The 23,609-nt window shown below is 36.3% G+C and overlaps 3 protein-coding genes and 1 long non-coding RNA gene across 4 annotated transcripts; 2 read left to right on the forward strand and 2 right to left on the reverse strand.

The window, feature by feature from the left end:
- The first annotated feature begins 325 nt into the window (after positions 1-325).
- LOC131013022 (uncharacterized) lies at positions 326-2,234 on the forward strand. Its single transcript, XM_057941026.1, has 2 exons — positions 326-622; positions 1,862-2,234. The coding sequence occupies exons 1-2, from the start codon at positions 510-512 to the stop codon at positions 2,067-2,069; spliced, it is 321 nt and encodes a 106-aa protein (XP_057797009.1). The 5' UTR covers positions 326-509; the 3' UTR covers positions 2,070-2,234.
- A 132-nt stretch (positions 2,235-2,366) lies between these two features.
- Positions 2,367-4,506, reverse strand: LOC131012997 (lysine histidine transporter-like 8). Its single transcript, XM_057940996.1, has 5 exons — positions 4,142-4,506; positions 3,910-4,043; positions 3,355-3,782; positions 3,132-3,263; positions 2,367-3,030 (listed from the first exon to the last, which is right to left on the reverse strand). Exons 1-5 carry the CDS (start codon positions 4,504-4,506, stop codon positions 2,542-2,544), a joined length of 1,548 nt encoding a protein of 515 aa, XP_057796979.1. The 3' UTR covers positions 2,367-2,541.
- Positions 2,884-4,643, forward strand: LOC131013027 (uncharacterized). The gene is made up of 3 exons (XR_009097561.1): positions 2,884-3,022; positions 3,106-3,618; positions 3,889-4,643. It is a non-coding gene; the product is annotated as an uncharacterized LOC131013027 (long non-coding RNA).
- An 8,420-nt stretch (positions 4,644-13,063) lies between these two features.
- On the reverse strand, positions 13,064-15,295 carry LOC131012996 (lysine histidine transporter-like 8). Its single transcript, XM_057940995.1, has 5 exons — positions 14,663-15,295; positions 14,455-14,591; positions 13,945-14,375; positions 13,727-13,858; positions 13,064-13,649 (listed from the first exon to the last, which is right to left on the reverse strand). The coding sequence occupies exons 1-5, from the start codon at positions 15,019-15,021 to the stop codon at positions 13,161-13,163; spliced, it is 1,548 nt and encodes a 515-aa protein (XP_057796978.1). The 5' UTR covers positions 15,022-15,295; the 3' UTR covers positions 13,064-13,160.
- Positions 15,296-23,609: the final 8,314 nt, after the last annotated feature.

The following is a 23,609-nucleotide window of genomic DNA, read 5'->3' on the forward strand; positions in this document are numbered from 1 at the left end:
GATGTTGTCTAAAGTATAAAAACATGTGTGATAAATCATGATTTTTCTTGCACAAGTACACTAGACATGAATTTAATAAATGATTATTCTAATGAAAAATACAAAAATGACTTTGCTACATTGTTTCTATTTGCATATACTTTATTTACAGATCAAAATATAGACAAAAGAATGTAGATTGCTCGTACGCAGACAGAAAACAACACAAGATAACTTTTATTTTTATCTACTGCCTATCATATTTGATTTATTTTTGTCACTAGAATTCGAAACTGAAGCATTTTACAAACTCAAATTAAACAAAATCCAGGACAAAATAATATAGGTTACTTTTTTCTAATACAATAGAATAATTTTCCGATCGTATTTCAAAATCTCCGTCGCGGTAGCCGTCTACTCTGTTGTCAAAGAGGCAAAGAATTGCCAATTGTCAGATTAGTTCCGGCGTAGTTAGCGGCGGAGGAAGACGACAAGAGAGCCGAGGCGCAGCGGAGCTCCGAGACTGGAGGATGATAACGCGATCGAAGTTGGCGGAGCAGCTTAGAGAGTATCAGACTCGATCGAAGCATGATTGGACTTCCGTTTCGTTATTCTCCTCCACCTCCAATCTCGCCTATTCTAGGTATTTCTTCTGATATGTAATTTCTACTGCAAGTTGGGGCTGTTCCTGCGTGTAATTCACTGGTTTTTGAGTTTCTTTGATTATTAATTTTCTTGAAGGATCTACTATTTAGGTAATTGACGAGAATTTTGCGTTCTCGGGATGTAGTAAGATCGCCATTGGGCCGTTGACATTTAAGAGCTTGTGAATTATTACATTGAAATTGAACTTCAGTTAGATCTTGTTTATCTGTAATGCTAATGATAGCAGATTTCTGAAACTTAGAGAAATAGTTTGAATATTAGATTTTCCCCATGACAATTGACAGTTTTGAAGTTTTATTTTTATCTTTTTTGTGGGATCGTCAAGTATGCAAATTGAGGTAACCATTAGCTCATGTGTAAAGGGGCATAAAATGGGTTTCTTACCAGAAGTTGCTTAAATGTGGTTTGGAATGCCAGATGGGCAACATCGTACATGCTATTCACGAGCTTGAATGCTTCTGATCCAGCATTTACAAATAATGCTTACTAAGATGTACTCTTAAGTAACCTTTTGCAAGATGTCATGACAAATTACCATTTCCTTATCAGTACTGTTACTACTGTATGTTTGTTGTCTCTATAGGTTCTTAATTGAGAGCAGTGAATATGTCGTGCACTTCCAAGGAAAATAGAATCAATGATTTCTTTCTTTGTTTTTTCATCGGCTTCTAATAATTTTCGTCTTCTGAAGTCTCCTGTTTAGATAGAATCTGAGGGACATACCAGTGATGTGATAATGCAGTAAACTTATGAAGTCAGAACAGGGATCATGGCCTAGTGTTCACTGACTTCACAAGTTTCCAGATGATTAATGATTAGTGCTCTCTCCGTCCCGTTATTGTTGGCCTAGTTCTTTGAGAGTAGCTCCTTTAGGTCACTGAATAAATTCACGTCGATGTTGGTTTGCATATAGCATAGTGATCTATTTCCAGAATTAGCTGATTGTAAGAACTTATAACTGCTTGGCTTTGTTTTCTTGAGATATTAAATTTTTTATATGCATGAGTATCTTATTGTTTGGATGAGATTGGTTGCAACTTGCAAGTGTTTATACTCAAGAGAATTCTTACCCTGCTAAACTATATAGATTCTTTTCAACACCGACCCTTCCTCATTGAACTCCAAAATTAGATCAATTGAATTGATTTTCATGTCAGATATAATCACCTCCACTATGTTTTCTGATTTGCAATATTTTGCTTCTTTCTGGCTGCAGGGTTGATGTTGCAATCTTTGTCATATGGGAGCTTGTCATTTTAGCAGTATTTGTTTTCTCAGCTGTTTCATTATATTTTAGGCATTTAAGGCTCGCTGTGCTTTTGTTATGTATTACACTGGTATTGCTTTTATGTATGAAAATCACAAAGCAAGTAAGATTGGCTCGGAAGAAGCAGCGGAGGATGCTTTTACCATTATCTATGTAGATGTCGATTCACTGGAAACATTTCTCAAGAGAGTCAACTCTGTTGTGTAGATTTTTTTGGGGAACTGCTTTCTGGTCCGTTTCACTTGGTTGATTTATGTGAAATGTAATACTAGCACTTAAACCTTGCTGATTACGGAATGAATTTAGTTAAATCCTCCTGACACATTCATTAGTTTGGTTTAATTGCAATCTGTTATTTATCTTGACTATAGATTGAATTTTTCATATCAGTCATTGTTAAAGTAAGCTTATAAATTCTCTGACCTGTCCTTTATATTGTATATGAGATGGTGAATTCTTCCCATTGCTCCCAATGTCTCAGGAGGCAGTCTCATCCATCTTTGAATAAGATGACAATAATATTTTCTGTTTTTTGGTATACAAATATATATTTCCCTTTTCAGGAATCCTCATTTCGTGAGAATTTGAATGTCCTGAGTAGAAACCTCAGGAGATGCCCGATGCTTCACTTATTCTGGTTTGAAGAAATGGATCCTGATTCCTTGTGTTGCTATAGTCCAAATTGCCCCGAAGACTAGCAGGATGCTCAAGATCATTCCGAGAGATCCAAGGGACCAATTCAGCCACCACATCGAGCTGTATCTTTGGGGATTCTTAATCCTAATCCACATCAAGCATGGATATGCCAGAGTAACAGGTAAGGCAATCCCTCCGATCAACCCAGCCAGGTTCTTCAAGAATGGCAGAGCCACTGAGATGAACAGTGTGAGGCAGCCGAAAAACACTCGTATACCTGTTCTCAGCCACCACGGACATGGCTCGTTCTTGTTGCTTGTATATCTGAACTCCATATTATCAAAGGCTGGCATGGCATATATCTGGAAAGAAGTAAGGCAGTTGATCACAACGAATAGGCTTGTCAACCCCAAAACCATCCTTGGTGTGTCGTTCCTGTGGTACTCATCCAACGCGCTCAACATCCCTCCATTTGTGGGTATCTGTAAGAATTCAAGTTTTTATTTTATGCCTTAGAGTTGTTGTATGATTACATCTAACTTCTTTTGTTCTATTAGATTATTTTCAAGGATCGAGATGATACCAAATTCCCATAAGCCCAGTAACCTCCTACAGCCATTGGAAACAAGCAGCATGCGATCACCATATATGAAAACTTCACTCCTTTCCACATTGGCACACTAGATGGATTCTTAGCAGTCGAAGGCACGGTTCCCTGCAAACACAAACACAAACACAAAATCAGTCAGACAATCTTGTTTGATTCCATACACACACACACAAAAACACCACATAAATTTCCATACCTGAATCTCTAACACAAGGTTGTGCCCCCTAAAAGCAAATGCTATGATGCCAAGAGCATTCAAAATGCTCGAAATGTTCCCAACTTCTGATTCTGTCCACACGGGCTCGTATGATACACCAGGCGGCCTGGTTTTGGAGACAGACAGAATCCATGTTAGAGTACAGTATGTCACAGCGGTGATTGCGCCGACAAGAGAAATTCCGGCTATGGAGTTGAGGTTCGGGAGCTGAGCCAAGATCACTGCTGAGCACACAAACACAAGGTACCACTCTACTAATGAGAGTGTATTAGTATTGCAAGTTGTACCACAGACAGTGTGGAAGAAGATTTTTAATGTGCTTCCTCCCATCATTATTAGGCTAACGCAGGTTCCACCTGCTAGGTACAGAGTTGGAAACAGGGCCAGTATTTTCCCCAATCTTTCCCCTAGAAAGCAAAAATCAAGAAAATTTTCACACATCAGTAAATTTCCCCAGTCAATATATAATATGCTTAGTTTACTTATTTTCTGGCATTTTGTAATTTTCTACAGGTAGTATAATAGGATAATTACCGAAAGCAGCCATGGACAGCCTGAGGTATCGGCTGTAGCGCGTTCCAGGGACTGATTCATGGAGCTGTATCAGTAGCCATAAGGTGTATAATTGCCATATGAAAGCCAAAGACAGGCTTATAATTCCCCAAACCCTGAATAAAGTAAGCTTAATTATCCAATGCTGCTTCACATATACATAAAATGATGAGCATGTTTACATATTTGATATCAAAGTGCACCGAAAACTTACCAGCCGAGGGTTGTGAAAGCAAGAGGAAGAAGGAGGGCCTGAAATCCGATTCCAGAGCTGAGGGTGTGGAATGCAGCATAGTAAGCATTCCCATTTCTCGACTCCGTGATTGGAAGCCACGAATCCTGAGGATCAAGCTTGGTGATGTGCCCTATATCTTCTAGGTAAGTTTGCATGGTAGTTATGGCCTTTTTCATGGGGCTAGCCAGAGGAGTCATCATTCGGGCCGCGGTTGAAAAGGGGCTTTTGGGAGTCCTTGGAATGGAATCAGGATGTGGTGATGGAGTTGCTGAAGTTGGATTATGGAATCCCAATGCTGGGATTGTGATTACGGAGCCTGAGTTTATTTCAACTAGTTCACTCATTGTTGGAGATGGAATGAATCAGATAGTTTGTTGCAGTATCAATTTTCTCTACTATCTTTGTTTTGAATCTTTTTGTGTTAATCTACAGATTGATATGAGATGATGAGGTTTATATAGAACCGAGTTCACACTGTTCATTTTTTTTTTTTTTTACTTTGTTAATTAAATAGTTTGGGCCCTCTCACTACTTTTAATCTTTTATGTTTTTGAGTACTGGATACAGACATGATGTTTGTTAACTTTTTAGATACTCATTAATAAGTGGTGAGAGAGAGAGTGTATACCCTTTTCTTTTGGTGTGGAAATTTGCGGCCACTACTTTCGATCTGGGTTAATCTGAAGGTATCATATTGGGTGAACTTTCGCTTCTGTGCAGTAGTCTCCAAACCATACAAAAAAGGTAAATTACACTTGATTTTCTGAACCGTATAGAGATTTCAGATATTTAATTTCAAAAATATCCACTTAACCACTAAGCCATTTTTAAGGACGGTTTCTTGTATACTCAATTACTCATAACAACATGGACCAAACTAAGGCAAGTGTAGTTCCAATTTGGAAGCGGTAACTCAGTAAGTGGGTGTTATTTTTGAACTCATAAAAGCAAAATCGTCATATTTAATCAGAACATGAACCAAAAAATGAAGGGATATATTTGGGCGATCAAATATAAAATATTGCATGATGAAGCGAAGTTTCCCATGAATATAACAAGATCGATCGAAAGGTCCAATTAGTGGAGGAAAGAATAAAGTGGATGTTTGACCAACCCCACAATGGCTGCTGTTATTAAAATCACAATTTGTTTGATGAAAAAATTAATTAAGAATGGGACAAGTGCATCACACGTAGTAAAAATTTTGTTTGGTTCCGCACATCGGCACATGCACACCATGCATATGCTTAAGACAGTTCGAAGTATTTGATACTATCTAGCTAAGCTACTAGTTTAAATAGCTGATTATATTTCATTCGTATAATCATGTATATGGCACATTTATGTTAAGCTTGATTAAGAGTACCAAATGATGATACGACCAATATTGTCTGAAAACATGTGATCATTTAATGACAACAAAAAAACACGAGGAACACAAAATTAAAGCTTTTCCTTTAATAAAATTTTACACATAATGAAAAAGAACCATAAATTTTCTTTCAATCCTGACCCCTAGCTCCTTCTTCTTCTTCTTCTTTTTTTTTTTTTTTTTTTTTTCTGATTCTACCTTAGTGGTAGTATTTTATTATTACGTCCAACGTACACAAATTTTAAACCTCACGGATACGGATCAAATAAAATATATGAGGAGCTGCATAATCGGTTTCTTAACCGAGCAAAGTCATATAAGTCAATTGTCGTATATAAAAGTAGTAACAGCTTTATTTAATTTAAGGGAGGTGTGAATTAACAATAGTGGTCCATTAATTAAGCCAGGCCCTTTCTTTGTTAGGGCAGATTTAGTTGCTTTAGTATAAGATACGTGCGAGGAAATTTCTGGTATACAGCCACAGCTCTAGGAAGAGTTGTTGAAAAAGTATATACGATGCATGTTAGATTTCTTTTCTAGGAAAAGTACTTTGAATGATCGTTTCTTTGGAATTAATTGTAATCGAGTGAAGTGATGGGAAATTTCTCGCCATGCTACAACAAATGCATATATGCGTGGAGTGGAATTATTGTTGGATATATAAAAGGGAAAAGACCTCCTATTCAAACGGGTTATTGATGCAAAAATACACCAATTTTGGATCAATTCTGATTTTTAATACAAATTTTGAAAAGTGTCAAAATATACACAAATTTATTAATTATAGTAATTTTAACATGAAATCTATTTCCGGCCAAATAAAGCTAACTTAGCACGCCAGAATGTTGATGTGGACAAATCGGACATTTATAGAAAGCGTTATTGTCGCATTCCGGGTCAAAATCCACATTCAACCATAAAAATAGAACCATATCCATACTAGTTCGATAAAACAAGAAAAGAAATATAGAAGTATTTTAAATACACAAATACTCATGTGCAACTGGTTTCCAAAATGTACTACTTCATTCGGGAAATGACACTTGAACATTTCCAAATGACACTATTTCAACATACAAATGACACTTGAATTCAGAAACCAATTGCACGGTGCAACCGATTGCACGGGAGAGTGCCTCTTTTAAATAAGTGAAAATGAAAATCACTCGCAGCCTTCTCGCTAGGCCGTAGCTCCACATGAAACCCACGCCTTGACTTGATAGCGCCAATGCATCATCGGCTCTGCTCATATTTTCACCATTAAACCCATCAATTTGAAAGAAACAACAACATAACCTAATCGGAATGAGTTGCACATCCGGAGCGAGGAGATAGCGGTTTTGTTGAGTAAAAACGCCATTTTCCGCTTCTTTCGCCACTCGAGGGTTACATTTGGACTTCAAAAAAAAAAGCGTTATTGTCGCATATATAAATACACTAATTTTGGACCAATTTTGATTTTAACACGAACTTTAAGTATGCAAAAAAATACACCGACTTATTGATTATAGTAATTTAACACGAATTTAAATTATCGATTTATGTTAAATTGTAAGCATTTATTTTGGTTTGTCTCAAATTGTATTTATGAAAGTAAGTTAGTAAGTCATTTAACATGAGCTCGAATTGTCAGATAATGCATCAACTACATATAATGCATCAATTTCTATAGTTGAATCGTAGTTGTCTTTAGTTGCTACTTATTCATGCCACTTTACTTTCATAGATACAATTCAAGACGAACCAAAACAAAAAATTTACAATTTAATATAAGCCGGGAATTTAATTTCGTGTTAAAATTACTACAATCAATAAGTTGATGTATTTTTTTACACTTTTTAAAGTTCGTGTTAAATTACTATTAAGGTTAGTGTATTTATGCGTCAATAATATTTTCTTTATAAAAGTTTGATTTGTCCACATCAACATTCTAGTGTGCGAAGTTAGCTTTAGTTTGACCGAAAATAAAATTTGGGTTAAAATTACTACAATCAATAAATTAATGTATTTTTTGGATATTTTTTAAAATTTGTGTTAAAAATTAAAATTAGTCCAAAATTAATGTACTTTTGCTCTAATAACCTGAGATTAAAGTATATCTTGTATTTTAATATACCTCGAATATTATTATGAGTACTTTATAGTATCACTATAAATAGTATTCAGGGCAAAACTTCATTCCATGAATTGAAAGTCACATTTTAAGAGATTTATAGTTTTCTATTGATCTATGCGGGCAAAACTTCATTCCCTGATAGTTTATTTTATATTTTATTTTAAATTATCTCATTATAAACGATCTATTTCATAAATGACAAAAAATAACTCTTAAAAAAATGTAAGTCCTACCACCTTTAATCAGTGAACATATTTTTTTAATTTGGGTACCCCAAAAATTTGGCATCCCTAATATTGAGGCAAAAAGAGTAAGAAGGGTGATTCCAATGGTGGCTTCCAAGAATTGAAAGTCGCATTTTACACTATTGGAGAAACAAGAAATCCCAAAAATAAATAAATTAAGAAACTAGTTTCCAACTAGGAACCAACTCTCAACCACCTTTTGTAGGCTCCCTCCCTCTACCCTCATTTTTTATATATTTTTTAATATTATAATGGAATCCTTTAAAAACTAAAAATTAATTTATTATTAAACATATTAGGTGAGTTTTCAAAATTGATGTGATAATTTAAAAACTGAAATTTTAGTTCATCGATATATGTAGGGCACCCTAATTTTCATAACTGAGTATATAATGATTTGCTTGAATTTTTTGATAGAACCACCGTAACTTAAGCCCTTTAAGACAATAGTATTTCTTTAATTTTTCCCTGCCAATAATTTGATCGTCTTTTTGTTGAAAGTCTAATGACTCTAATCCACTTTTTTAGCTAATTTTATATAACATCTAGCTCTCCACCATGTCTGCCTGACGATAGCAGTGATGCCATGTCATGACGCCATCAATACAATACTCTTTCCGTCCCATTTAATTTAGTATGGCTCATTACTATTGTACTATATAATTATTAATAAAAAAAAGAGTAGTTAAAGGATAAATATATAAAAAATCATTTTTAAAAAGTGATAAAAAATAGTGAAATTTACGATTTTATGTGAAAAAGTTAAGTTTCTTTTTTCATAGAGCACACTATTTTTTAAGAAAAAATTAATCTTCTTAAACTTCTTTAATAAGATAAGTCTGGGTGAACTGATTTGAGCGGCAGACCTCACTGGTGGGGCTGCACCGCTACAGTCCCACCTCAGTTTTATTGTAGTATACCATGATAAATTTACAAAAATATTTAAATACTTCATCCGTCCATAAAAAATAGTCAATTTTTGTTATTTTGAAATATCCATAAAAGTTAATTCATTTCTTTTTTTTGAAAATTATTTATCACATGATGGACCCTATTCTCCACTTATAATACAATTAATTATCATTACAAATACTAAATTTTTAAGTTGATCTATTTCTCCACTTACAATACAATAATTATTTTTATTAAAACTCGTACCGTCCACCTTTAGGACTATTTTTGGTGGACGGAGCGAGTATTAATGTCACACCAAAATTTAATAAAAGTAGGGTTCAGTATATTTTGCCCCTCTCACTCTCGGGGCCCGACTCTTAGCTCCCACTATACGAGTATATAGTTGTTTGAGCAAAAAATTGATTGAAATTCACTCTAGTAGATTATTGATATATATGATGGCCAAATTCAAGCTGGGAAGAGTTACATTTTGAAAAGGTTCAAATAATTGAATCAAGATCTGCCACATAAATATGAGTGGCTTTATTTGACATCTTTTTCTTTACCAATCAAACCTATGGAGTCAAAAGCCTTGTAACATTTGTGAAAAGCACAAGTCTGACCGTTGATTTATCATAAAAATCACTTTTACATTATAAAATTCACTGTCATTACTCATTTAAAAAAATTGAATAGACCGAACTCTTTTTTATCAACCAAACTATTACTGATAATATGAACTAAATAGCTTAAAGCCTGCTTTAATTTCCACTAAGATTTCATTTTTGAATCTTAATTAGTGCTCTACTAATACAATGTACGGATTTTAACTCTTGCAAGTTTGAATGTTAATTTAAAAAAAAAGGTACTAATATTAGCTAGGAATCAGTATCCTTAACGAACAAGGGTCGTGTCGATCTCATCTCTTGTAAACCTTGTTAGCAAATTTTAGTAACCAATTTCTAGTTCGTCATTTTTTCTTGGATTAATCAGACTTTCTCTTATCAATTTTTAGTGTTTTTTTTTTAAAAATAAAAATTAACTAATGTCGTTATTTTAAAAAATCTTCGTTTTGAAAAAAGTTCGATTTATAAATGACCTTATGGAATGATGACTTTCTCGTTAGATTATTAATTAGATAGATTATATATATATGATTTTCTTTTTTGATCTAAGCATAGTTCTGATACTTATATGGAAAATCATTCTAAGAAATATCTCTTCCCAAGCGCAACCCTTCTTATCCAATTTGCATAAATTGAAAACATGTTTGAAGAATCACTAAAAATTAAAATACAAATTATGGTTAACTCAAAAATTTTGAACTAAAATAATCAATAAATTAGATATGTGGTGATTAATTTTTGTCATGCTCGAAGAGCGCACGATTTAACTGCCTTTGCTCTGAATTTTTTGAGTGCTAAAACTTGAAAGCTGGATTTCTCGTTATGGCTTTTGAATATTGTATATTATGATTTGATTTGAATGCAAGTTCTTGTTTCCTCTCAAAAAAATAATCAATAAATCATGTTAGAATCATGCGGCTCAAAAATCATTCATCGGTGAATCAAAAATCTTGGGATATTTTCAAAGCAGGCAACTGGAGTAAGATTTGATTTTATCCTTAGTTTCGATGTTTTATGTGGTCTTATGACTCTTAGGATGCGTTTTTTTGTTGTTGTTGCTGTAAATTTATCATGAGAAAATGAAGGATAAAAAAAATTTCATCCTTTAAATCCTTCTTTTCTTTTCCCTCATTTTTTACAAAATAAAATTTGATCCTTACTCAACGTTGATGCTTCAGTGTTGATCGATGCGTGAATGCTCGATGCTAGTCAAACATGTATGGTAGTGTTGGTGAATCTGTGAATTGGTGCCGGCAGTAGTAGTGAATCTGTGGATTGATGATGGTGGTAATGAAACGAATTGTGAATTATGACAATCGGTAATGGTGGTGGATGATTTGAGAAATATGGTTGTGGCATAAGCGTAATGATCGTCGGCTTACGAAGACGTAGTGCGTGGGTGGATTTTTTTTATATATTTATAATTAAATTTAATAATAAAGTGATATAAGGATAAAAATGTCATAATGAGTAGAATTTATGAATTTTAGAAAAAAAAATAGATATATTTTAGTATATTTTATCTTTCAAAAAGTATATATATCATTTTGTCCAATTCTTTTTTGCGGTGACTACTGACTAGTGCTTAAGTGTAGTAATATCTTGGCCAAATTACATAAACTGAACATGACAATTTATTCATATTCTATTCAGGTGAATTAGAGATAGTGGTTTAAATTATTAATTAAAGCTATAAAGCTTCAAAAAGTGTAATTGGATCCTACAGATCAGGCAAAGCTAGATTCCTTAGTCTGGAGGCAAGAGTGATGTCCTGAATTACATTTATTTAATGAATATTGGTCATAATAAGCCAACCCTTATATCCACAATATTTTTCTCTCCCACATATATCCACAATCTTTTTTTTTTTTTTTTTTTAGTCATGTTAGATGTTAGTAGTTAGTTCCCCATCCACTCCAAGAACCACCTTATCTCTCCATTCACCAAACTCCACCTTATATCTCCAATCACCAATTCGTTCCCAAGAGGGATCGAACCCGGGTCACTTCACTTAAGTGAGGACCCGGTGGCTAGTGGTCCAATTTCATAATTTTCTAGATTTTACCAATGATATCAACTAAGCCCAAATTGTTATTTTTCATTATATATGTTGGTTATATATATATATATATATGTATACATATATTATATTTAATAAATTTTAGGAAGTTTAAAAGGTGTGAAAAATATTAAAAAATTATTTAGTATTTTAAATTCTTAATTATAATAATGAAAAATTTACGCATGATAGGAAACAAGTAAGAGAGAATTTCAAATGACACAAAATATACATTGGAGAATATTTGGGGTATCTTTCCTAACTAAAATCTCGTACCATAAAATATTTTCCGAAATGCCCATTCATTTGAGAACACCTCTCTTTGTCATACACTTGTAAAACCAGCAAGAAAAGTAGAATTCATCATCAAAGCATTGGCACTAACAGTGCAATGCGAGAGGCGGGTTGGAGATCGACGGATCGAAAACAAAATTCTGGAAGGATAAGTGGGTTGGGAAAACTCCTCTCAAATTTGTTTTTCCCAGGCTATTCAATTTGTGTGCAGACAAGGATGCTTTGGTCAAGGAAATGGGGAAATGGGAGAATGGGGAGTGGGTTTGGGAGGTTAAGTGGAGAAGAGATCTTTTCGATCGCGAGGTCGAGGTTGTTAATAATCTCCTTACTACTATTGCCGAAGTGAAACCTTGTGCAGGTGGCATGGATAGATGGTCTTGGTGCGCAGCAAAAGAAGGTGTTTTTACCACGAGATCCGCTCACTCACTGATCAAAAAAGTCAGATCTGCAGGTGGTCCTACTATTGCTAACAAAGATCTGTTGGCAAGCCTTTGGAGTTCTCCAGCCACTTCCAAAGCTAAAGTGTTTTGTTGGAGAGCCATTCGGAGGAGGCTTCCAACTTGTGCCAACCTCATAAAAAAGAACGTGCCTTTGGAAGAAGTTGAGAAGTCTTGCAACGCTTGTTTCCACCGTATTGAAACAGAAGACCACGTCCTTCTACAGTGCCCGAAAGCGGGGGCTGTTTGGGATAGTATCCAGATTTGGCTCGGTTTTCAGTCGGCGCGGCATAACGACATCACGGTACACTTTGATTCCTTTTCTCATCTTAGGAATGGGAAGAAGATCCGTAATCTTCTCAAAGCTCTTTGGATGTGTTCGTGTTGGCTGCTTTGGAAGCAAAGGAACTTTAGTCGTTTCGATGGTAAGGTCCGGTCTGTTGATTGTATTGTGTCGGAAATCAAAGCTCGTAGTTGGAGTTGGTGTAGCGAGTTTAAGGTTGCTGGGAGTGTCCGTAGTTTTGACGATTGGTGCTCGTCGGGTTTAATTTCTAAACTGTTGTAACCCTTCTTTTTGGCATCTCTTGTGCCCTAATGACAGTTTTTTCTTATCAAAAAAAAAAAAAAAAACAATAAGAGTGATATAGAACAGAGCTAATTGCTGGAAATAAAAGTTGATGAGGAATAATATAGTCAGTTGGGCTCGGCCCAATGTCTTATCTACATCTTTAATGCAACGGAGCCCATATATAACAGGTTTGACTAAATAATTTAATAGTTCCAAGTAATGTGGACTATTTTAGTTACGTTGTAATTTGTAAAGTTTTGAGAGATCAATCTCAAGAAGAAACAACGTAGTACTGAAAAAATAATAATAGTAGTAATAATTAATCAGCACAGAAAGTAGACATGATACATGTATAATTGGGAGGTAGAGAAGAAGTTGATGTTGATCCTAGTGAGGCTTAAAGAAGCTAACTTCGATCCCAGTGTCAATGACAACATATATACCAGCAGCAACAAGCAAGACAGTGAGCAATATCCCAGCAATGGCGAGGCCCCAGTTGAGCCACCACATGAGGCTATGCCTCTGCGGCTTCTTGATCTTAATCCACATCAGACAAGGATACGCGAACGTCACCGGAACTGCCACTCCGCCGATGAGGCCCGCCAGGCTGCCCAGGAAGGGGATGGCCACCGCCACGAAGAAGCAGCCGTACCCGAACATGAACCTGGAGATGACCCTCAGCCACCACGGCAGCGGCCTCTTCAGCCTCTTGGTGATCTTCGACTCCACGTCGTCGAACATCGGCATCCCGTAGATCTGGAACGAGCTCACGGCGTTGATGATCACCAACAGGCTTATCAGCCCCAGGATTGACTGCGAAGTGTCGCGGCCGTGGAAAGCGTATATTGCTTCCAGCATGCCTCCGTTTTCTGGTATCTGATTCATTCATTTCATCATCATCATATATATTAATTAATGTTAATACTAGGCGATTCATTGATTCATTCAAATACCTTATTTCCATATGCCCAATATCCACCGATTGCGATAGGAAATAGGCATAGCGCGATCACCAAATATGCAGCTCGGATCCCTCTCCACATCGGCACACGAGATGGCTTCTTCTCACTTGATGGCATAGTTGCCTGAATTTTGTTCCCGCATATATTAAAAAGAATATAATTAAAAACATAGTTCATTAGAATTGAATTATAGAGTAATATGTATAAACCTGGATTTCAAGAGTAACGTTATGTCCTCTGAAGGCAAAAGCGATGATTCCAAAGGCATTAAGAATCCCAAAGAACCATTCCGTATTAGTGTTAGGCTTGACCCGGTCGTACGACACGCCGGGGAGCCTCCCCTCCGTCACTGAGACGCACCACATCATGGTGCAGTACCCCACCGCCGTCACCGCCCCGATCAGCGACACCCCCGCTATCGAGTTCAGATTCGGCAGTTGCGACACAAGCACCGCCGCCGACGTGAACACCAGGTACCACTCCACCGTCGTCAACGGATCAGCAGGGCAGCCGCCGCCGCCGCACACAATCTGGTAGAAGAGTTTGGAGGTGGAGCCGCCCACAACAATCAGGGCCACACATGTACCGCCTGATAAGTACATGATCGGAAACACGGCAAATATCTTCCCCATTTTCTCCCCTGTCAAATGCATGCATCATTAATTCTTATATATATGTATGACAGCATGAGAGAGAGAGAGAGAGAGTTGACGACGCACCAAAGGTAGCATTGAAGAGTTGGAGGAAGCGGCTGTAGCGCATTCCAGTTTCAGTGGATTCATGAAGATTGGTCAAAAGCCAGAAAGTGTATAGTTGCCATACAAATGCGACCGTCAAACTTATGATTCCCCAACTCCTGCATGCACAAACTTGAAGATTGAGATAAATTAATTAGATGCATGTGAAGAGAATGAAGTAAGCGCTAACCATCCAAGAATAGTGAAGGCAACGGGGACGACGAGGGCCTGAATTCCGATGCCGGCACAAAGCGTGTGAAACGCCGAATAAAAGGCGTTCCCGTTTCTCGACTCTGTGATGGGAAGCCAAGCATCTTGAGGGTCAAGCCTCGTCATCTTCATCGCCCTTCGAATCGGACTGCCCAACGGAGTTATGAAATTAGGCGTTTTTGCCTTCGCCTTTGGCTGCAGCTCGATCATCAACAACGGCTTCCCAGAGAGAGAGGGTGAGTTGTACTGATCGGTCTGCATGAGATTGGGAGCCGCCGCCCCCGATGATATTGATATCTCGCCGCCGTCTGCTGCGCCATTCTCAACCATCTCCGGCATCTCTCACTATCTCTCTCCCTCTCTCTCTCCCTCTCTCTGTGAAGGGCTTGATATATATATATATATATATATAAGAATGGTGAGGGAAGTAATTAAGGGTATTTTGGTGCTTGTCAAGAAAATCAGAGGGGCTTTGAATTATAGTGCCTGAAGAGGCGACCAAAAAGGTATATAGGTAGACTGCTTGGGCTGACCGGCAATATCGACTCGTTTAATCATTCTCCCTCTCATAACCATGCGATTTAATATCAATATTCTCAACTTTATTAGCATCAAATTAATCAGAGATGTAGGATTATTTTATATGGAGTACTGTCCTATTCTTTACTACTCCCTCCATCCCGCCAAGCTTGAGGCGTTTCTTTTAGGCACGAGAATTAAGAAATTGTAGATTATTGTATTAAGTGTATAGTAAAAGTGATAAAGTAGGAGAGAGAATGTTATAAAGTGATAAAATAGAAGAGAGAATGTAATAAAGTGATAAAGTATGAGAGAGAAGGTAATAAGGGGTGCAATTAATTTTGTAAATTAGTGTTTTAAATTGCCAAATTTTTGCCAAAAAGAGGAAATGACTCAAGCTCGGTGGGACAGCCCAAAAAAGAATACGACCCAAGCTCTGTGGGACGGAGGGAGTATATCTTAAGCTCCATTTTCTTGTGACCCTGCGATTAACTATCAATGTCGCATTTTTCAAAATTATTGTCCGCTGAAAAACTGTGTTTCTTTGAGGGAATCGGATTCTGATAGTGTGAAATGGAGAAATAAGAATAAAAATGAAATATAAATTCTTGGAAGGATACTAATGTACTTTTTTTTTTTTGGAGATTGAGAGATATGAGATTCGTCTCTTACCTTTATAATGGGAAGGATCTTAATGTATGACAACTACATCATATATACCATACATATGCCTTCTTAGGCTCTCAAAAGAAAGAAAAAAAAAATCTCATCAGTTCTCATTTATCAATCCAACCTTTGTAATTTTTTTAATTAAAACTATACTTAGAGCCTTGTGAAAACTGGATTTTTTGGTCAATTTACTTAATTCATGGATTAAATATCGACATCGTGCATAAATTTTGATCATATACGTGTAAAATTTTCTTTTAATTGCAATGAACATATATTAGACACATAGAATCAGCAAATGGGTTTAAACAAATTTGGGTCAGTGGACTCTTGCAAGATCTTGTAGTTGTGGGTATTCAGAAAAAAAGAAAACAAATTAATTAGAAAGTATCATGGCAATTGGCAAGCAACAAAAATACAGAAAAAAAGGGTAGCAAACTAAGCAAGTGAAGGAAATGCAAAGTCAAGGAAGGAAGTGGTTGTAAATTATACTTTAGTTCGTTACGAAACAACATTATTTTTATATAGAAAATGTGTTTGTGTTTACACAAAAGCAACTAAAAATCGTCAGTCGGATCATATTTTCAAGGGACTCGTGAACCATTAAAATCTACCGACCAACTACATTTGACTTATATCCTAGATGTGGGTTCTCGCGTTGACTTTTTCTTTCTGTCACATCTTATCTAGAAGGGTGAAGTGATTAATTATATTTATAGAAAAGAATGTGAAAAAAACAATGACGACCTATTAGTCCATGATTACCAATAATTAATTTGAGACTTAAAATTATGTGTGAAACTTTATCAACGGATACATCAGAGATGAGATTGTAATTCTAAGTGTAGTTTGTTGACAAAAGTTTCCCGTGAATTTGGGATTTCAACTCTATAACTATAATGCTCCATAATCTTATTTATACCCCTTTTATCTAACAATGAAAAATTCACAAATGTTCATACTTCTGTCAAAATTTAAACTGTGTTCATACTGGTGATGGTTAGTATGGTTAAAATATTAAATGTTATGCACTTTATAATTAGGTCAAAATTTGTAAGGTGTTTTTCTCCTGTGTGTCTATATATAGGTCCTTTTATTAGCCTATTAGACAGCATTTACACCCTTATTTCATATCCTAACTTAAGAATTTATTATTTTCTCAATTTTCATAGCTTATATTTATTTTCTGCAATGATTGAAGATTCAAGAGTTTGTTTATCCTGAATTCTTTTTGGAGTTTTATTAATTTTATTTAATTCAATTATTTTTCTTTTAATTATTATTTAATTATGTCTAGCTAGTTCATTTTCTGATTCTAAGATTTGTATATAGTTGATTGAATCTGTGTGTTTGATTTATTGATATCAATTTGTCCTCTAGTTTTTGATTCATGATTCTCGATGTCTGATTTCTTGTGAATTATCTAGCCAATATAGTTTGTATGTCTAGCTATTCAATTTGAAACTTGAATGTGATAATTGCTTAGCCGATTCAGGAATGCATGATATAGTTTTATATACCTTGAGACTTGAATGTGATAGGTGAATTATAGAAAGTTATTCTTTGTATGCTTTTGAGAATTAATTTATTCTCTTGAGACTTGAATGTGATAGAGAGAGAGAGAGTAGATTTGAAATCTTGTAGAAGAAGAATGGAGTAATTCAATTCTTATGACAAGGGTATATTTATTTATTTTCACAAAAATTGATTAATTTTTAAATTTTTTTATTTTGGTGAACATTTTTTATTTTTGCTATATGGGATGAATATTTTGATACATTAATTCTATATATAGTCTATATATCTTGATAGGACATAATAATATATTGCCACAATATACATAAATTACATATAACTTTGATTTATTTCCGGCTTATACCTAGCTAGTCCGGCTTAAGCATAGACTGCTTCATTTTTCGAATAATACCAAGTTATATTAGTACTATTTTTTTTCTGTTCATAAAAATTGTACAGTTTTTTATTTTTGGAAAACTAACTACTACTTATATTTTAAACAACATTCACACTCAATATTAATAAATATTCAATTATTTAATATATTAATTTTTTATGAGTCTCTGAATCCACTTAATTTTGATGGATTCTTTTTTACACTTTATACATATTTTTTAATTACTTATTAAACACACATATCCTCCAAATTACAATATAATTTTTTTATAAGCGGAGGACGTATACCAGTACAAGAACTCAAAATCCAGGGTCATGATGCAAAAGTCGCTACAATGGAAATATTCCCACTTATGCAAGTCAAGGCTATATTTTGGGTACTGCTAATTGATTCTTTTTCTCATTTATGTCTCTTTCTTCTCGAATGATTCTAGTTTGAAAGTGTAGAACTTTCTTTCTTTTGCTTGACTTTTGAGTTTTCTTGAGTTCTTGATGATCATTGAATTGTTTCTCTTTATATTAGCTAAAATAAATTACATTAGGTATATTAGTATTATTTATTTAATTATAGAGTTAATAGGTCAAATTATACATTCTCATTTATTAAAAAAATAGTAATATTTATGAAGATGAAAAATTAAAAAATTAACATTTTTAGAGGTAAATATACAATTATACTTAATAAATTTTAAAGAAAAATTAAAAAAAAAAATTCCCCACTCTCCCTCCAAACCCGTCGACTCCCCTCCCCCAGCCCCCAAACTCTAATTCCCTCTATCCAGCAGCACCGCCGCCGCCGCCCCTCTCCAGCACCCCGTGCGACCCCCCCTCCGCGTCCCGTGCGCACCGCTCCTTCTCTACGCTTATATAGAAAATTCTACCGTAAGTGTGTAGGCAATTAAATTTGTCGTCAAATTAAATCGTGCCACGTGTAAATTCATGAATTAAATATTCAATTATATTTTCTATTTTATTAAATGGGATTTTATTCCTAAATTAAATAGATATATAATTAATATTTAACATAAAGGAATTAATGGGCTTATGGACACCTAAAGCCCTAAGGCCCATACATGGAGGCCCAAAGCCCATAAAGCCCATGAAGCCCATCTCTAAAATCTATAAATAGAGGTGTTGGGGTGCTCATTATAACAACGTGAAGGAGTGGAAGATCGAAGAGCACAAAGAATTCTCTCTAGTATCACAAGTAGAAGAGGCGGATAATTGGAGAGTTCAAGTATTCTTCCAAGTATTCAAGTATCTTGAAGAATTCTATCTAACGTTCAAGTCTCCTTCAAATCTTCAATCGTTTGAGTATTCAAATCTTCAAGTATCCTTCGAATCTTCAAGTATTTGAGCATTCAAATCTTCAAGCATCCTTCAAAATCTTCAAGTATTCAAGGATCTTCAAATCTTCGAGTATTTCTTCAAATGTTCAAGTATTCCTGCGAATCTTTGAAGTGATCTTCAAGTATCCAAAGAAATCAAGTTCAAAAGCTTCAAGGCATTCTTACAAATTCTAAGAATGTTCTCAAATCAAATCAAGTTCAATGTTCAATCCAAAATCATGACTTAAGTCCTTTGGATTGGCGTCATCAAAACAAGTATTTCAAGAACCTTCGAGCTTGTTCAAGAATCAAATGGAAGAGAAGAATCAGAGGATTAACTAGAGATTGCAACCCGCATAAATCTATCTTCAAATCTATCAAATTATCTTTGTAACGCATTTTGTATTTTATCAAATTGAAATACAAAAATTTGTGTTTACAAATTTTGGCACGCCCGGTGGGACATCTCTACCTCTCATCTCTACTCTTCACCAAAAATCTTGAACAATGTCCATTCAACCAAATGCAATTGCTCTAGCTTCATCTAAAGGTTCTTCGGAAAGCATCGGTGTGATCACGCGAAGCAAAGCAAAATTGATGCAAGAGGTGTCCAAGTCGACCTCCCGTCTTCCATCTATCAATGAAGAAGATGACAACTTTAAGAGAAGCTTCACATTCCCCACTGAAAATTATCAACTCCATGCAAGTGTCATGATGACAAACACTTCCACCATGGAGGAACAACTCTTGAACTTGACAAAGATGGTTGAATCTCTAACCAAGCACATCCAAGAGCAAGATGCCCAAATTGCAAAGCTTAAAGGAGAAAAAGGAGATTCAAGCCACGCCAACAACGATAGGGAAGGCGAAGAAAGCAAAGAAGATGGAGAGAATAACGATGAAGAAATCTCCAAAGACAAATCAAAGAGTGATGGAAAAAGGCCTTCAGGAAAAGACATTCTCTTCTCGTCTGGTGGCCTCATTCCCATTGACCAACTCAAAGAGTTCATCGAAGCAACAATGAAGAATAACTCCGATGGAAGCTCCAAGTCATCGTTAACTTACTCCAAGCCATATACTCGGCGAATTGACAGTATGAGGATGCCTCTTGGTTATCAGCCCCCCAAATTCCAACAATTTGATGGCCAAGGAAATCCGAGACAACATGTGGCTCATTTCATTGAAACATGCAACAACGCTGGTACTTATGGAGATCATTTGGTCAAACAGTTTGTTCGCTCATTGAAAGGTAATGCCTTTGATTGGTACACCGACTTAGAATCAAACTCAATTGATAGTTGGGAACAACTGGAGCATGAGTTCCTCAACCGCTTCTATAGCACTAGAAGAACTGTCAGCATGGTGGAGCTCACAAGTTCGCGTCAATTCAAAGAAGAGCCAGTCATTGATTACATCAACCGATGGAGAAACCTTTGTCTCAACTGCAAGGACCGATTGTCTGAATCATCTGCCATCGAAATGTGTATTCAAGGGATGCATTGGGGCTTGCAATACATCTTGCGAGGAATCCAGCCAAGAACATTCGAGGAACTAGCCACTAGAGCTCATGACATGGAGTTGAGCATGATGGCAAGCGGGATCGAAGGACCACCCATCCGAGAACCTCGCAAATTCAAGCCAGAATTCAAGAAAGGAAGCAAATCATCTGATGAAGCACCAAATAAGGAATCCATGGCGATTAAGGCAACTTCGGTGAAATTCTTAAAGAGAGAAGCTGGACAAGAAGGCAACCAGAACACTTCACGAGACAATCAGAACTCTTCCCGAGACTTGGGGCAAAGAAGACCTACCTTGAAAGAAATGCAACAAAAACAATATCCATTCTTAGACTCTGATGTTTCAGGAATTTTTGATGACCTGCTCAAAGAAAAGCTTATCGAGTTGCCAGAAATAAGCGACCAAATGAAGCAGGGAGGACAGACGATCCAAGTTACTGCAAATACCATCGTCTGGTTGGGCACCCCATACATGATTGCTTCATCTTCAAAGACAGGGTCATGCGGTTAGCTCGAGAAGGGAAAATATCTCTTGAAGAAGACGCTACTGCTGTAAATATGGTCTCCACCGACTTGAATGACATAATAGAAGGTATTGGAGCTCTGTATGATACATCCAATCAAGTAGATGAAGAACCTGAGCTAAATTTGGATGAAGATGATGATGCATTGGCAATCACATTCTCCAATGAAGACTTGCAGCTTGGATCTGAACCTCATAACAAGCCATTGTTCGTGAGTTGTTATACACAGGAGCAGAAAGTCAATCGAATTCTCATCGATGGAGGCTCAGCGGTCAATATTTTGCCACTAAGGACTTTGAAGCAATTGGGAATCCAAGTAGATGAGCTGTCAAAAAGTCGATTGATGATCCAAGGTTTCAATCATGAAGGGCAAAGAGCTCTTGGAACTATAAGGTTGCGATTGCTGATGCAGGACATGGATTCGACGGCGTTGCTTCATGTTATCGATGCCAAGACGTCCTACAATATGCTTCTGGGTCGACCATGGCTTCATGAAAATGGTGTTGTTCCTTCTACATTGCACCAATGCTTCAAGTACTATCAAAATGGACGCCGTAAGAAAAGTGGTTGGTGATCAAAAGCCGTTTACGGAAGCAGAATCACATTTTGCTGATGCTAAGTTCTATTTGGAAAGAACCAAAGTCTCAATGGTGAAAGATGATACATCACATGACGAGTTGAGATCTTGCCAGGAGAAAAAGAAGGAAGAATCTTTTCTAAAGATGAAAGGATTCACCATGCCTTTAACGAAGATTGATGCCAAGAAGCCAATTCTCCAACCATTTGAAGGGTTTGTCCGACCAAAGCAAAGTAGCATCACAGAGCATGAAGATCTCTCAAACAAAGAACTCTCAAAGCACTTTGGTTCGAAGGCATATAAACTCCTCGTGAATGCTGGATACAATCCTCAAGAAAGCTCTATGTCAAGGTCTCATTTGGAAAAGACTGATAACGCAGGCCAAAACTCCAAAGCAGGTTTGGGATATACAGTGCAAAGCCCCATTCGAATTGCCATCAAGAGAGCCACTGCTAACTATGCTAGCACCAACAAATCCTGGAATCTTCAAGCAATCGGAGAACCCAAAGGGTTTCTATTTTCAATAGGATGGGTAGAAGAGAAGCTCAACAAGTATCTGTCTTTAAAAGACTTGGCAAAGGCAAATCATGGAACGAAGCAAGACAAAAGGGAGTGATGAACTGCACATAACAGAGAAATGGAGAAGTTTGATCCCTCCTCGAATGAAAAGATACACCACTTTGATTATGTCATGTGGGAAAAAAATGAAAGCTCAAATGAAGATCACCATCTTCACACGAGATGCCATAGATCAAGAAGATAGAGAAAGTGTGGCTTCCTCTTACTACACTACTAATAGTGCTAGTAATCCAGTTCCTCTTCCTCATACTACTCAAAGTCAAGTGCGTCGTGAAATTGTAAGTCTCGTTAGAAGTGGCGTTATCACAACAAGCGTTGCAGAGAATATAGCCTTCATACGCCAGAGAAATGAAAGCATAATGACGTGTTTTGATTGCAAAGATCCTCGCCGAAAAGATGAAGACGATGTCACAGCAAACCATATCACCTCCTACGAGAAAATGGTCGTTGGAGAAGAGAATTCGCACTTAAGCCCCATAGAACTGGAAACTCTGGATGAAGAGAGACTAGAAGTCCAGCAAAAATTGGAATACTATCAAGCTCTTCATTCAAGATCCTTCAACAAAGCAGTGCGAGCGCCCTCTTTTCAAATTGGAGACATGACCCTCGCTGCAAGGAGGCCAATTGTTATCACTCTCAACGGAAAGTTCTTGAAGTACTACTATCCTTGAAGGGTGGTAGAAGTTGAAGCATGTGCATATGTATATAGTTCAAAAAAAAATATATATATATAAAAAAAAAAGCCAAAAAAAAATAGAAAAACAGAAAAGCCAAAAAGATGAGTCAGATGAAAAGCCACAAAACAATGAAGAAAAAACAACAAAATGGAGCATATGAAGACAACTCCTTGACGCACGAGCCTAAACTGCATGTTACTCCTGGCCCGCATGAGTATAAACTGTGCACGGCACCCAATCTCAAACACATGTTAATCCTATGAACTACGTGTTGACTTGATCCCTTTCAAAAGGGTACGTAGGCAGCTTAGATAATTTCTAGGTTCAGTCATGAATTGTGTTTGGCTCTTTTCAATTTATATCATCAAAGTTATGATTTAAGTTGATTATGTGAAGCCGAATATGTCTCAAATTGGGAAGAAAATCAAGCCATCAAAAGAAGCACAAGCATTTGGAGAAGATGTCAAAATATCCATCACAAACCAAATAAGAATCATCAAGAGAGAAATGATAGAAACTTGCGGTTTAGCACCAATACTAAGCAAATGGGTCTTGATCCTCCAAAGTTCTCTGAGCAGAGATCAAAAGTGACTCTGAAGTCTTCAAAATTCCGCAGCATTTCCTCA

Source organism: Salvia miltiorrhiza, chromosome 2 (assembly GCF_028751815.1).
Source record: "Salvia miltiorrhiza cultivar Shanhuang (shh) chromosome 2, IMPLAD_Smil_shh, whole genome shotgun sequence".
In the NCBI taxonomy this organism is placed as follows: domain Eukaryota; kingdom Viridiplantae; phylum Streptophyta; class Magnoliopsida; order Lamiales; family Lamiaceae; genus Salvia; species Salvia miltiorrhiza.